Source organism: Ruditapes philippinarum, unplaced genomic scaffold (genome assembly GCF_026571515.1).
Source record: "Ruditapes philippinarum isolate M1 unplaced genomic scaffold, ASM2657151v2 ctg3128_1_1_1_1, whole genome shotgun sequence".
NCBI lineage: Eukaryota > Metazoa > Mollusca > Bivalvia > Venerida > Veneridae > Ruditapes > Ruditapes philippinarum.
This window is the reverse complement of record NW_026866287.1, coordinates 1-17,220: the sequence shown is the minus strand read 5'-3', so window position 1 is coordinate 17,220 and position 17,220 is coordinate 1. Positions and strand designations below refer to the sequence as shown.

Sequence of the window (17,220 nt, the reverse complement as noted above, 5' to 3'; positions counted from 1 at the left end):
AACATTATTTTGTAGAACAAAATATAATTTAAAACTCAGGTCTTACGTTTGATGATCAAGGTCATTCAAACGTCAAGGTAGCATCTTAATTTTTCATCATGTCAATTTTGTCATAAGTGTTGTTTTTTAGTCCAAGACTGAATCAAATCCATAAATAAAATAAACAACCAAGTTATGGCAATTTTAGCAAATTTATATAATTTGACCTTGATGGTACATGTCAATTTAAAGAGAAGGTCATATCAGAATAGTTCAACATATTTTGTCATTTAAATAAGTAACAAAGTTATGTCGTAACAAAGTTATGTCAATTTAAGAAAAGTTCAGTAATTTGAACATGCCAGTTAAGTTCATTTTAAGGTCAATGTCATATCAGAATCATTCTATTTCTCAGATTTTTCATACAAGACCTTTTGTCCATGTGAAAACCAAATTAGTACACAAATCAAGTTATTACAATTTGAGAAAATTTAAATAGCCTGACCTTGGTTTTTCAATTTTTTTGTCCAAGTATAAATCAATTATGCACATAAATAACACAGTTATGACAGTTTAAGCTAAATTCATTACTTTGTCAGTCTGATATTTGCAGGTCAATGTCATACTAACCATGACTATTTTGTTATAAATGTTCTTCTGTCCAAGTCAAACCCATATATAAATAAAAGATATGACAAAATGTAGCAAAATTCACTAATTTGAACTTTATTGTCAATGTCATATTAAGGTCAAGGTAAAGTTTAATTAATCTTCTTTAATATCTTGCCAAAAGGATTGTGATGCTCATGTATGAAGACAGTCCTTTTATTAGTAACAGTCATAGCCAATTAGTGCAAGAAACTGTGAAAGTACTGTCCTAGGATGATAACTTGAGCCTTTGTTTACATAACAAAGACCAATATCAATGCGAAAAATAGGTTAGGCAGATCAATGTCACAACCTATAAAAATGAAAATAAAACTACATAATTATATGACGTGTTAGCGCAGTAGGTAGAGCAACCGTGTCGGTAATGTCTTTTACCCATACAGGCAGAAGTTCGACTACTGGTAAGACATATTGTTTTTACCTCAGAACAGTCAATGGTTCAAAAAAAAATTCATATACATACATGAATATGAGATCGAATATTTTATTACTCTGCGATCAAAAAATACAAAAAGAAAATAGAATAGAAATAAAAAAATATATACTATGAAATATATATTATAAGAAGAAATCAAAACGGAAAACGAAAAAATAAATAAATAATAATGATAAAAAACAGAGCAAGAAGAAAAAACTGTGGTAATAAAATGGCACTACTTTGGGTTCGAACCTATGAGTTCAAAATATTAAAAGTTACAATAACTTCGATCTACCGACAGAGCCATAACGGTAATATATAAACGGTACTGTAAAGTATATGTAAGTGTTTACTTTTACGATATCGGATAATAATCCAGATAACCCCGTTTTTGGACTTTCCCATGTACCGTTAAGACCAAATTATCATCCTAGGACAGTAAAAATAATTTGATCAACATGTAGGTCAAGGTCATTCATGAGTCGAGGTCAAAATATGTCTGATACAAGAGAAACAAATCAATATCAATTTAATTGTTTTAGATAAATTACCATGTCTTATCAATCATATAATAATCATTTAATTACTGGATTTATCATTCTATTCATTATAAAACATAATATACATACAATATAGAAGACAAAACATTTTATTATTATATCTGGTACAATATCTGTAAATCTTTAAAAAAAAACAAGTCACAAAATGTGAAAACAAACAGTACAAGATATGCTTTAAAATATATTGCGTATTTCTCTATAAATAAAACTAAAAGACAATTAGCCCTGTTAGTGGTGATGAATTTATAACAATAATAATATTCATATGACACCAGTATAGAGTCAACCAAGCTAGGCATGTTGTCAAATGTGAGTAGACTCTATATTGTTGGCAACTTCACTTTAGTATTCTCACATATAGATACTGAACAGTTCAAAATTAAAAGTACTTCAAGTCAATTAAACAATTTTTTGGCAAAGGTAAAAGAACTGTTTTTACTTTCAACTGATGAAATCATCTAGTGCTTTAATAAACTTATTTTTTCTGCTTAAGGATTAAAAGTATTGTAATAACTTTGTGCATGTTCATCACCACAGTGTGTTAATAAGGGTATAATCACATATATACAGTACATATACCTACACCTAGATAGTATCATCTTATGACTAGTTTACACAAAACCTACAATGGATGTAGAATCAATAGTAACTAAAACCAAGTCATAAATATTTGGTATCAACATAGTAACAGAAACCCACTTGTAAATATCTAAAATCAACTAATTTATCTTTTATTACATCAACAAACGGAATCCGAGTAAAATGTACCCTTAAAATGAAGTCATACATGTACTACTAATTTGCAAAAAAATCTTTTCTCATTTAGGGTACAGTGAAACCTGTGAACAATGTTCATCTAAGGGAGAAACAAAACCGAACATTGCCATTGTAGACAGGTGATCTTTATAGTGAGGTTACTCTGTTATATTCAATCAATAAAGGTTTGGTGAAAATAGGCCTTTTTTTATAGGTTGCTCTTTATTCAGAGGTTTCACCGTACTAGTAATAATTTTTTTGTTGTTGAATTGATATCCCAGCCACTTGAAAGTTGAATTAGGCCTTTAAGTATTATTTGTGTATATATCTTAAAATATGAGAATTTCAGAAACGAGTCTGGTGTCTAATTATAATACAAAGCCTGAGATCTCGTGCAGTGAGGAGCAAAATAAACTTATTGTAACATTTTTTTTAGGTTCAACAGAGAGTTTCAGATGGATCACTAATATGATTTGCAGGCAATTTGAAGTTTCTCCCAGACATCTAATCTCTGACATACAGTCTCATATTCAGTTTTTTATTAAATGCTTTTCAAAAGACAATGAAATTATATTTTTATATTCCGAGACAGACAAACAATGCCAATTCAATATTCACCTTCCAATTTTATTGGCGGAAATAATAATAATGCAATAATCATCATCAACAACAACAACAATATCATGATTGGCTAAAATAACTTAATAACATACATGACTATGGAATGCTTAAAAAAATTCAGTTGGCAGAACATTCAAATTTTTGAACCACCAGATTTACAAATGGATAATATAATAAACTATTATGAATCAGACATTTGTAACCCAGCCCTCACAACACTTTTGAAAGTACTGAGATTTAAAAGAACTCCACTGAGGTTCGAAAGTCTAAAAATATATAATATGAATTTGTTATAAAGATCAACTGGGGCAATAACAACAGACAGATATACAAAGTGAAAGTAAATAAGTATACACAGAATTAAATTGAAAATTGTATTTAGATGCTGTTCTTAGCCTGATTTGAGTGAAAATTGCAACACTATCAATTGTGGACATGTTTCACAATTAAAATGATTATTTTGGAAAAACGGAGTGAGTAAGTGATCTGAAAATTTACACACATTATTGGTCTGGACCTAAAGCAAAATAAACATTATTATTACATGCTTTTCGGTAGTTTATAGAAATATATCAGTGATATAAAACTGGTAATTTCACTGTTTGAAACAGTGAAATTACCACTTTGATAATTGTTTTGAATTTAAGCCCCTTACGTTGTTTCAGTGAAATACCAGCGTGCACAGAACTGGGAACCAACTTAATGACGTAACGTCGTTAATGACGTCACGTTGTTTAATTATTTGGCGCGCTTTTCATTCAGTTTTAGGTTTAATGTCTTTTTAAAACGTTTCTTTGCATATAATAAAAAGAAAATTTGTTTAGTTTAGTGTAAGATAGAAATATATTTCACCTTGTGAACACCAAAAAGTTCATATTTCACTCGTGGCTGCGCCACTCGTGAAATATACCTTTTGGTGCTCACTCGGTGAAATATATTCCGATCTTACACTGAACTAGACAAATATCCTCTATATCTCGAAACATTATTTTCAGTCCCACCATGTCAAAAACCCTGAGTGGAGTCCCTTTAAGCTGTACAATAGTAAGGAATTATAGAGATGGGATACAGAACTTCCAAATGACTGATTCACATCATTATGTGGTATATTTTATAAAATCTATGCTTTCATTAGGTAAAAGAATATGATCAATATATTATGACTGTAAATATACAAATGCATTATCTCAAGGGTCATTTTTACTAAACAGTAAACACTGAATACAATAAAAATACTGATTATCACTGTAAAGCTGTTTTGATTATTTATCCAGTATCTTAAAACAGTTTGCTAAATTCTAAGGACAAACTACCATTATTTACTACACATTTAAGCAGCATGTCTTCAGATTCATACTTATTTTCATATAAAATTTAAAAATGTATTTAAAAGAATAATATTCATAATATTGTGAAGTGAACAAAGAAAGTGATTTACACATTGCAAACAGCACTTCCAATTCATGTAAATTACCCAAAAAGAGATCAAAATATTCAAAAATAGACCTTCATGCATTGTATTAATTACACACAGTAGAGATATGATGATAATTGCTGCAAAATCATAATAAAGTGTATATTATTATTAAAATTTTTAATCTTTTTATCATGTTTATTTTTCTACAAATATGTTTGCTCATTTTGAGGCATGCAGCTTTAAGGATCATGTGACTTGAACTGTGCTTAAATTACTGCATAGACTGCTGCATTATATACAGTGGAATAACTGACTGTAGTATTTCATTAATTTTACATTCTACTTTTATGTCAGCATCCACCATTATCCACCAAAATACTACATTTAGTATATGAACAACTTTTAGGCTTAAAAAAAGTTCTATAACATTACTCTTTATTGAAATTAAAAATTTTCCATAGTCCAATATGAACTAAATTAACAAATAATCAATAAATAATATACATGTATAAGTAATCAGAATCTGGTGAACATAATCTCATTGAATTAAATAATTCAATCACTTTAATAATATATACATCATATCAATATCATGGCAAGATCTGATGTTAATTCTAATGTTCTTTTCTGTTTTTAATAATAATATGTTATTAGTATCTTGTTATATATTAATCTTTCTATCTGATGTCATAAATGTTTCCAATATATATAATTTAAATAAACTCCTAAAACATAGAAATTACAGGAAAAGGCGGGTTTACAATTCATTGTAAAGAGATTGGTCCTATAAATTTCACTTCCAACATATATCGAGACATCTGACATCTATGAAACCAAGTACTGCCAGTTAGAAGTTCTAAAATTTTCATTTCCTTCTTTCCCTATTGATGTTTCATCTGTAATGTCTATGCATTTTACCCCTCTTTTCTTAATTCAACTACAAAAATATTGCAATATTATGTCCAACAGCATCAGACTTTCTGTTCCAGCCAAAAATTCCTGCCACATTTTCATAACTTCAAGTTCTAAAAATAAATTATTTAAATTGGTCTTTTGTCAAACTGTTTGCTCATCTATTTATCCTAGCTTCTTTCTGGGAACACTTTTTTTAGCTTCTTTTTCTTTTCTTTGCTGTTTCAGCTTCTTCTTCTCTTCTTTTAACCTTTCTTTCTCTCGTAGACTTTTAACAAGTTTATATGTGAAGAATACTGAAAGAAAAAAAACATCAAAAAATTAATTTTAAATATGAAAAATGAAAAAAATTAAAGCCAAGACAAACATAGTTACAAGACTAAATGAAAGTAAAGACAGCTTAGCAAATTTTGAAGCTAGAACAAACCCAGAACTTTATAAGATTGAGTAAAGACAGTGTTAGACAACAAATCTTGAAGCCAGGGCAAATGGTAAACCGTGGTAAAAGATTAAGTAAATAACGACAACAAAACTTGAATCCCAGACTTCTCCAATATCAAGTTACAAAATTGAGTAAACTATACACAAAATGCAATTATGAATGTATAACAATTTGTTTTTTTTGGTTTCTTTGTTCATCCAATTCTTAAAATATGTACTTTCAGCATTTCACAACTAACATTACTAATAACTGTAGTTTCAGAACTCAAATCTAATAAAACATGAACTGTCAGAAGACAGTAACGCTCAACTTTTCGAAAAAGTTGTCACAAGTGTGTTTCATTGAGTATATTAATAATGCTTACCTATATGAATACATAAAATTGTCCGAAAAGGTACAAAGGCTTGTTATTAAGATGTTTTATCAAGTAAGTCACTGCTTTATTATTATGAAAGCATAAGGTTGTCCCAAAAAAGGCACAAACCCTTCAGTAGTTATGGAGATACCAGCTTACAAGCAAAACCTTTACCAAGAATTTCTAAGCCGAAAAAGGGGCATAATTATGAAAAAATATTTCAGAGCAAGGATTCTCGCGCACGCTTAATTTTGCCTGGGTACACATAAACATTACCGATTGTTTACAACCACAAATACGCCAGACAGTGTAAGTCTTATCAATAGGAGGTCCTATGCACGCGGAATTCTTGTTGAGAAATATTTGCGATCAGATGTAATAAACATGAGTACCAGGACGCCGAAATAAGCGTCACCCAGAACCCTGTAATAAGACAAATCAGACCTTTCAAGAGGCTTTTTAGTATAAAACAGTTACAAAAATTTATAAAAAATCATATTTTAAGAATTGCCCTTATTTATGCGTTCTTAAATGAAACAAATATGTGCATAATCAATGCTATTTACGTGCGTAATCAATTCTGTTTACAGGAGTTCAAAATTGAACACGTACAACCTAAATAGAGGGGTGTCTCCGTAGCCTTTTTTTAGTTTTGAATTCTTACAATACTTACTGACTAAAAATCCTATGATCAATCCAGGCACAATAAAAACCGTGTTATCTATGCTCTCCTTTATAGGCCCTGATCCTATTTCAACCATTTTTGCTCAAACAGCTGTTTGAAAACGTTGCAAACTTCTAAACAACCGGTGTACAAATAGACGGAAGTATGTGGAATGGAAATGTGGGTAATAAATTATTAATGAACCTAAACAGAGAAAACTAACAACAAAAACAACGTAAAGTAAATAACTAACGAAAAGTTTTTTGATCTGTAAAAGTTCTGAGGTGTTTGATATTGTTTGATATTATTCTTGACTCTGGTATATTCCCAGAGAAATGGAGTAAAAGACTGATTTTACCACTGTATGAAAATAAGTGTGATGTAAATGACCATGATATTTACAGGGGCATAACTGTATCAAATTGTTTTTGTAATGCTGGTGTAAGATAAGAAGAAAATTTTTCACCCGTTTTGTTCTCGTTATTTCTAAATGATCTTGCACAGTTTAAGTCTGAAAAATATGCTGGTCTATATACACTTGCTGATGATGTGAAAGCTTATAATGTAATGAAGTACTTTTGAAGTACTGAAGAGGTACTTTTTAGAGTCTTTCTGCTCCTTTATACTGATGATACTGTAATTTTAGCAGACAATGCAGATGAGCTTCAGACTGCATTAGCTGCTATGCTTGAATATTGTTATGTTTTGAATTTAAAAGAGAACTCTGCAACAACAAAGGTTAATTGTAATATTTTCTACGGGCAGGAATCGTATGGAAGATGCATCTCAATTTTCTTTTTATAATGAAAACTAATAATTACTTACATGATTCTTCTTATCTAGGTATTCAAGTTATTACGAATATGTTCCTTAAACTTTTCAAACAAAGACTTATTGATTGTTGTACTCAACAATGGTATGGAAATATAACGAACTCTAGTAGATGTTTTCACTATAATAAATTTAAATCACTTTTAAATGTTGAACGTAGATACTTATTAATAGAAATACCATTTAAACATAAAAAGGCGTTTTGTAATTTTCGTTGCTCCAACCATAAATTAGGTATAGAAATAGGCAGACATAATAATATCCCAAGGGAAGAACGTCTGTGTACAACTTGTAATAATAGTATAGATTGTGAATTCCATGCTTTCTTTATATGTAAAAAATATAAACAAATCCGTGATAAGTATTTATTCAATTGGTATTTTGGCGGAAAAGAACTACATGATTTTTATGTATTAATAGGTACACGTGATATAAACACTTTAAGGAAGCTTATGTTTTATGTATATGTTTTAATGGATAACATAAACAACTAGTCTTTTTTCGCATTAATAAACATTGTTAAGTTGACGCAACCATATTACTATATTGTTGTATGTATGCTATGTATTTTGGGCCTGATGCCTTTGAACACAAATAAAGTTATTTGAATCTTGTTATTGAAAATGGTAATTTGCTAAAACTAAAAAACGTCTTATTGGTCGAGCGAAGAAAGCTTTGTTCTCTCTGATCAAAAAAGCTAGAAAATTGTTATCATCTGTAGATCTACTTGTTTAATACAAGGATTGTTCCTTTTTTGTTATGGCTCTGAAGTTCGGGGAATAGAAAATTTAAAGTGTATCGATCAGTTTCAGCTGAATTTTTTATAAAATTTTACTCAACCTCAAGCAAAGTACTCCCAATTGTATACGTTATGGTGAACTTGGAGTTACTTCGATATCTTTGACAATAAAAGTAAAATTATTAACTACTGGTGTAAGCTTTCAAGAATGGCAAAGATGATAAGATTTGTAATATCTTTAAATAAGACTGCATACTCGGTGTATGTTAGATGTAGAACTGAATTACCATGGATACTTTGGACGAACTTGGTTTATCAAATTATTGGTTAAGTCAATCTACTTAGTCCCGCTTAATTTCAAAAGAGTGACGTCCAATCTTTAAGCAAATGTTTAAACTATCGTTTATATAAACCAGAGTTTGTATTTTAAGACTATTTTAGCATACTTCCTTGGTAACTGTCTTCAGGTTTGTTAAAATTTAGATGTATGAATCATAAAATGCATGCCAATAGACAAATTCCTAAATATAGAGATAAACTTACGTATATATGTACTTTATGCGAGTCAAACCAACTGGATGATAAATTTCAATATCTCTTTTATTGTTCACAGTTTGTTCATAGTAGACCTAAATTTATTAAACAGTATTATTATAGGTATCCTAATGCATTGAAATTTGAAGATCTTATTAATAGTAAAAACATATCACATCTAATAAAAACCTTGCTTTGTTTTGTAAAGAAAATACTTATAATTACATCATGCAAATAATAAATATAATGTTGTATCATTAGCCTCCTAGTAATTTTGTTATTGAAGCATAAATTCCTGTTATAATTGATAATCTAGTCATATCTTTATTCTATTTTTACGGGTACAATATAATTGTCACTCATTCTCCTGTTTTCATGTTAATTTTTTTCTGTGTTCCGGTTGTTACATGTTCAAAATTTTGTATTTCATGTCACATGATCAGTGATGCTCTTATGAACCATGACAGTATATTGAATCCATTTTGAATAGATCTTGAAATCCTGTATTAAAATTATGCTTTTTCAGGGATGAAACTAGACCAATTATGTTGCGAACTTGCAAATTCACATACATTGTAATATCTAGGGGAAAGGGAACATTTTGAAAAAAGATGTAATTTATTCTGGTGCGTTTCGGATAGTACTACTGCAGTAAGAAGCATTAGTACTGAAAATTGACAGTTTGAGCAGGGTCTTTCTAATTGAAAGGCCTTGGTTTGAGGAGGTAATTTAAAAATAAATAATATACATATAGCGTAATTTTCTTCCTGCTACTACATATTTCATACACCAAAAGGGGAACACGTTACTTCATCCAGTCCCGACACATCAAACCTCAAATTTTGAAGACACATCACCCCTAAAAAAACACTTCTCCCCTACCTCAAATCAATTTACCCCTCATTCCTGATTATTTCTAGAGTAAATATTGAAACAAAAAATATGTTTAAAATTACCCCCCTTCAAAGAAGTTGGAGTAAATTGCTAGGCATTTGTCTGTCTGTCGTCGGTCCGAAGACCAATTAAATGGGTTCCGGTAAATAACTAAAGAACGCTTAGGTCAAAGCTCAAGGTCACATTGACCTTGTAGGTAAAACGGTTTCTGATCAATAACTGGACGACCAATGGGCTGTTTGCCCTCAAACTTTGTAGGTGCATTGGTCTTGACCAGTAAATGACCCCTATTGATTTTGGGGTTAAAGGACCGGAGGTCAAAGTCATATTGACCTTGTAGGTAAAAAAACAGTATTTCTTTATATATGCTTATAAAACAAAATCGATTAAAATATCTTTTAAAAAACGAGCGCTTGAGTGGAAATTAAAATTCAGCTAAAATGCACGTAAAACTCGTTTTATTGCATAAGCACAAAATCACGTGTAGAATGCATTGCTCTTATAAAACAAAACGACACCAATTCGTTAAGCTGAGAAACATTGATAAAAAAGTCACATTTCTCATTGTAAAAGAGAAACAACAACACAGTAATAAGGTGTCATTTTACCAAACTGCATGTTTTTAAACAATATGTCCGCCAGGAAATACTACATGGCAGACACCAAAGCTCTGGTCATCTGTAACTTTGTAGAGGACAACAAGAAGGTGCTGATGCCAAATATCTAAGCTCTTGGCAGTGCAGTTTCTAAACAAAAGTCTTTACTACATGTATTCAAGTCTATGTAAACTAAGTGACCCCGCAGGACTAAAATCATTTTTGACCCTAGGGGCCAGACTTGTATTACTTTTGTAGAGGTCCACTAGGCAATGCTACATGCCAAATATTTGAGATCTTTGCATTGCAGTTTTATAATGTATTTTCCTATATAAATCTATATAAACTAAGTGACTACAGGACTACCTTTTATAGACTACCAGAAGTTGATGCATATATCTTTGCATCAGCCTACAACCTTTTATATAATTTTTGTAGATAGTCACCTAAAGTTAATTCCCTTGAAGTTTGAGTAAATCCACCTGCACACACTTGTAAAAACGTTGGTTAATCTTTTAAAAAAAAGGTTGCAAGTCGTTGTTTCCTTGAGCAAGAAACTTTACACTCATTGCTCAGTGTAGGTTGGTTCCAGGAACGGATTCGAAGGGTGTCTATAAGCTTATAGCTTGCTACACAATCGAACTAAAATAAATAAAATGTATAAACCAAACCAAAAAAGATTGCTGTTTAACCCTTTCCTTCATGAGCATATTGTGAAAAATGGCCGTTTTCATGGAAAAGCCTACTGTTACAAGTTCAAACTGCTATGAAACTATGAAAAATGCTTCAATACTGATGGAACTTGGCACAAATGTTGACAGGAACATAGCCTCTGTAACAGCATGCTCAATTTTAAATTTCTTGTAACATTGACAACGGGGGCACTTCTAAAAATTGCCAAAAATCACTTTTTGCATTGTTTTTTCCATCAAAACTGATTTCAAAGTGCTGCAACTTCTCAATGGCTTGAGATATAGTAAAAGACTTTTCAACGTTGGTTACACGTTACCTTACAATCGACCTGAGGCCATTTTTAGCCTGTCACATGTCCAAAATTTTCTTGGCAATGAAGCCCCGAAACAGAAGAGGGCACATCCCCCTTCTGGCAACCCCCTGATATACCTTTTGGATGGGGCGGCGCCGAAAAAGTGGTCACTTTTCTATCAACATTTCTCAAACGAAAAACAGTGTTTGGGCCTAAATAGGACATTTTTCACTGCTTGAGGCCTCAAAAAAGAGGGGGGAGGGGCGGTCGAAAAGCCGTCGAAACACGTCTATATGAGGTAAAGGGTTAAAGAAATTGCGGATTATAACAGAGGACGTTGTTAGCTAAAGATGAGCCGAACGGCCTGGCTGTTTATCACACAACACGGAATCGCCGCCGACGGAAGTGTCACGGAGAGTTGGTGTCTTATAATATTTTACAGTAAATTATTAACACCAACATTCTGATTTTTAAACGAGATGTGTTTAATAATCATTAAAATAGTTAATTTTAATTCAAAATATTCATACAAATCAATTTGTGTTTAACAGTGCCAGCACATTCTATTAAATTTGTTACATTCTGTGGAATTTCGGAACATACTATATACTTCATTGATTTAATACTCAATCATAAGAAAACTTCCAGAGGAGTAAATTGTTAATATTATTTGACTACTTGACTACTCGAAAAATAGAAATGATAATTTTCCGGCCCATTTGTTCCACCAGGCGCACGCTAACAATACAATAATAAATGAGGTGCATGACGTCGTAAAATAAATACAAAACATAACAAGCGTCATTCATTCTGAAAGTATTCTCCCTAGTGCTCAAGGTGTCCGAATCATGTTACTATTACAGGCCTCATATGCGGAGATGAAGCGAGAAAGAAAGCGAGCACACTCTCGTTTCAATCTCCATAAAAACTGCACCATACCCGGCCACTTTCCGCTTTGTTGTATTTTATTTTAGTAATCTGGGAATTCAACAGGCATGGACTTGTAAAATAACAATGTGTACAGTAAAACAATATTTATCAATTGAAAAGTATCCTTTCTATACTATATATTAAATGAAATAGGGGAACATAATACTAATAACTACCGTTAATCATTACTATATTAACAAATTGATAGTTCACGCACATGAATATGACTTTAATACATGCATATCGATATCGTATGATAAATATACTCGTATGTTGAAATATTTTTGCTTAGACTACGGATGAAAAGTTGCTATATTTTCAGCTGAAAGATATCATCACATCCATATTTAAATGTTTCATAGTAGTTAAAATTTACCTTTCGCTAAAATCTGACAATGCTTATAAGAAACATCTTTATATTTAATTTTCTTATCATATAAATAAAGTTCATAAAAACAGGTGAGAATGCAAACCACAAGCAATTTCATTTCCTCATAGGAAAAATCAATGTACCAGGTAGTAAGAAAACAAGTAGACCTTGTATAATATAAATACATATGTTGATAATTTCGAAGACCTCTATTTAAAGACTTAATATAAAACTCCATGATAATTTGGAACGAAGCGGGATATTGTCAACATAATAAAAATATCCTCCGTAAATCATGTTAGATACACTATCAAATACATGTACATCTCTAATCAAAATAATTAAACGTGTAATTCCGCTTTACTTGAGGCAAAACCGCTTCAATACAGTGTATCGTGCCCACGAGCGTCAAAACTGCGTGTATATATTTTGCCTGGAATAGTTTGACTATCCAAAATGTAAGTATTTATTTTCTCCTTTGAATGATTGTGTATATGTAAAGTTCATAAACGTATTGCAAACTTACCAAAATTGAAAGAAAGTACATGTGTACATGTAGTTATTACATGATTCCCTACTTTTTTGTTATAATTTGCTAAAATAAAACCATCTATTTCACGAAAAATATCGAAATGAATAAATGAAATTATTTCTAGAAAGTGAAAATAGAAATAAAATCTTACATTATCTGCATGCAATTTACCAGGCGACAAACAGAATTTTATGTTTTCAATTCTCGCACGTTATGTCTCGGAAACAAATAAAAAGTTCCTTCTTTAGAAATGGCAAACATAAATTTTATAATGTTTTAACATTAGTTAAAGAGCATGTAAGATGTTAATTACCTGAAGAAAGTAGCACTGAATGTGAAATCATTTGTCATAAAAAAAAGATGTTAACAAAATATGATACAGGTAATTGACCAATGAGTAACTTTATTGAAACTTCTCGTATAACTGGACATACAATATAAGAAGCTTTTGAGAAGTAGAAATAAAAGTATTTCTGGGGGCATAATGGGGCTAGAATGAGAAAAATAAGCTCTATATTTTAAAAGATTGGCTTAAATTGTAATGGTTATTGGTCAGCAATTGATATTAGATATAAAATTTGCCTTAAATATGAAAAAAGTCTGCCCAACTACTTTTTAATTTATAGAAATTTATGTAGGTCACGTGAACTATTGATTATTCCTGCGAGGTGCTTTATAAAATTGAAAACAAGAAACAAAAATTATTTTGACTTTTACCTAAATGCTCAACATTTCCACTTGGGAGGACATAGTGTCACATTTTATTCATCTTATCGTTCATCCTCTATTTCGTGCTTTTATAAAGCAAATATTTTTATTGTAAATAATTACAAAAAAATGTTGGTACGTGCGCGCACAAATGTACGTGCGTGCGCGTGTTATCTTGCATGGGTGTGTGTGTTCTTTTTATAACAAGGCACATATAATCAAAGAAAATGTATACTTTTTACATACCAACTTAAATATGCTTGCCTGCTAAAATTCTGCTGAAGCCTGTGTTGAAAGTTTATGAAATGTCTAATTTGTTTTGTTCTGCATTAGTTTGGATTGCAGTCACAACTTTTTTTTAAATTTTTTTATTACTTTATGATGAGATCATCACCTTTGATTTTGTGCCTGTATTTGTTAAAACAACTACCATGACTTACAGTTTTAATTTCAGGAAATTTGTTGTGATTTTGGTAATATTGTTCGTTCCATATGGTTATGCAATGCACTCTCGACACCAAACTTTATACAGTAGACACTTAGCAGGCTTTGGTAGAAGAAACTATTTCCCACGTTTTTCAAATGATTTACTGCCATTTACACAACAAACAACAACAAGTCCGCTAGGTACAACCCCTGATATTTTAATGATCAGCGAGGCCGAAGAAAATTTGACAGCTGAGAAAGGCATAAAAATTCCTCCGCATGACTGCATCATTTCATGGGACCAGTTAAAAGAGCATGTAAGTTAATTTTGGGATCATCAGAAATGTTTATATTCGATGTCACCGCAGTGCTATTTTTGTAGCGTGATCGGCCACAAATTTCTTCTTCACCTGAAAAAGTTAATTATTGCAGGTAAAGTAACAAGTAAGAGAACATCTCGCCCAAAACAGAATAACTGTCACTCTACATGTTATTCTTTAACAACACTGCCTTTACTATGGCTAGTAGTAACAAAGAATTACGACTAATTTTCGTCCATTGAGCGCAACATCTAGACGTGAATGTCATTGTGAACTAAAATACATTTCTTTTTAAAGATTTGTGATTGTATGCAAATCGCAAACCTAACTTGAGCTTTTTGTGCAAATCAGAATGCAAAAGTTTCATTCCAAAGGTTGGCCTTCATGCTAAGTCAAATATCTACGCGTATTTATAATCGCATGTCTATTACATTGACAAATATCTTTCATATTGCAAACAGGAAAAGTCAGTTTTTATTTACAAATACTAAATAATTCATTGTTTTGCTTTTCAGTTTAAACTTAAATCAAAATAACATTATATTATCTATAGCATGATCAACATCATTACGTAAATAGGTGTTTTTCTTCAAATATTTTTAGATAACACAATTATATATCTACTACACCAGGTTGCAGATGTTAATTACATAGGTATTTATGATATTGATGACGACGACGACGTGTTCCCAGGAAGAGTTTTAAAAAATCACTTACGTCTCCAAGTCTTGAATGAAACATCAATACGGAGAGAATTAGGATTCTGGTTTGTATTTTAAAATTTCTTTACATCATTAAAATTTCAAAAGGAATTTTTCATAAGCACTCATGGAAATAGGCATTCTGTTCCTTTGTTTCGTTTTAGAATATCTTTAATAACGTTATATCGTTACGGAATCCTGCCGCCCTCTAAGGTACCTAATTCCGCTTGGATGAAGAGAAAATTCTAATTGACATTAGGAATTATTTTGATAAGAATCAAACTTGGGACCTCTTGATACAGAAGCCCTTGTCCTACGTACTACTGGTCCACTGTGACCTTAAAAATAATTTGCACAATTAAAAGCATTTATCTCTATTAAGGTTCTCATCATTCAACACTTGTGGCTCTGCTTTTGGGATAGACGAACGTGCGGATGGTACGAAAGCTATATTCCGTCCAGTATCAGGTACTTATATTTTTGTAGCAATGTCTATCAACTTCATTTAAAATTTGTTTACCCGAAAAGTATGTATTTATTCTAACCCATTTGAACGCACAACATTTCATTTCCCATCTCTTGCTTAATTGTTTCGCACTATATTCTTATTATTTCTAAATAAAAAATCTTGTTATTTTCAGGAAACGCATTCATTGTCCCTGGAAAAAGAGACTTTATCGTGAGTTTGAATCCAAGCCGATATCTTCTCTATTTCTTCTGTCAGTCAGAGCCGCAAGATAACAGATGCCGAGACGGATTTGTTGTACTTCTGGTCAAGGTTAGCTATGCTGTCATTCTTGCTTGAAATATTATTAACAACTCGGGAGAATAGGGTATCTTTGTAACATTACAAATCATTTAATTGAATAAGCGGCGAGTTGACAAAACTGCATTCGTTTGCTCCTATCGAAACTAAACTCTTGTCTAAAGCACGTATTCTCATAGTAAATTTTATGTGGTCCATGAATATTTTCACAATGGCACAAATACATGAAGTCTCGTAGTCGATTATTATTTTTCTTGGATTGGAGATAGGAAATAAATTTAAATCTGACAATAAAATGTTATTGGCTTGGATGTTTAATTTTAGGATGAGAGAGAATGGCCTAGGGAAGGTGATGGTATTCCTAAAGGTCAAATTCGACTAGATGACATTCCTTGGGGAGAGATTGATAACACACTGATGGCATGTTTTGGTCAGCAATTCATTGATGACACTGATCCACAAATTAAATGGGCTTGGACAGGCCCTGGTATAATGAATTATGATATCACATTTATCATGTTGATAGTTTAACAAATATTAGAAAATTTGGATACTTCAATATATTTTCAATAGTAACTGTAAATGCTATAAATTAAGGCTACAAGAATGTAGATGGTTTGAATAAGTAAACATTTAAATATCTTAAAACTATTCATTTTATTTCTATGAGTTCCATAAGGACTATGACAATGTCATTAAATTTGAAAAAATGTTTTATACATTGGTTTATCGCTTTCTTTCAGAATGTGCAGTGCCAGGATCAGAGGTTTTCGAAAAAGCAATTATGAAATAATTAGGTACATTAAAAATAAAGTCAAGCAGCAGCTAATGGTCGGATATACTATGCTCACATGAATATAATTGTACTGTTCAATGCACATGTGTTTACTTTTATTGAATATATATTTAAAAAATAGCATAATATTTTTACGTAAAATTATGATGATTTAATTTTAGTACATATCATTTCACTAGCACTATTCGATTCTTTAAATACAACACAATTCTAATTTTTATAACATTTTTTTAACACAAAATAAATAGTACTCTCCATTTTTATTTTCCCTGTTATCTATTTCACCTTAGATTATTAAC

The 17,220-nt window shown here is 31.1% G+C and overlaps 1 protein-coding gene and 1 long non-coding RNA gene across 2 annotated transcripts; one reads left to right on the top strand and one right to left on the bottom strand.

Annotated features, from left to right (window-relative positions):
• Positions 1-5,352: 5,352 nt before the first annotated feature.
• LOC132731995 (uncharacterized) lies at positions 5,353-6,999 on the bottom strand. Its single transcript, XR_009625967.1, has 2 exons — positions 6,803-6,999; positions 5,353-5,628 (listed from the first exon to the last, which is right to left on the bottom strand). It is a non-coding gene; the product is annotated as an uncharacterized LOC132731995 (long non-coding RNA).
• A 7,205-nt stretch (positions 7,000-14,204) lies between these two features.
• Positions 14,205-17,146, top strand: LOC132731998 (uncharacterized). Its single transcript, XM_060718316.1, has 6 exons — positions 14,205-14,655; positions 15,291-15,424; positions 15,742-15,827; positions 16,001-16,137; positions 16,450-16,612; positions 16,869-17,146. The coding sequence occupies exons 1-6, from the start codon at positions 14,344-14,346 to the stop codon at positions 16,916-16,918; spliced, it is 882 nt and encodes a 293-aa protein (XP_060574299.1). The 5' UTR covers positions 14,205-14,343; the 3' UTR covers positions 16,919-17,146.
• The last annotated feature ends 74 nt before the right edge of the window (positions 17,147-17,220 follow it).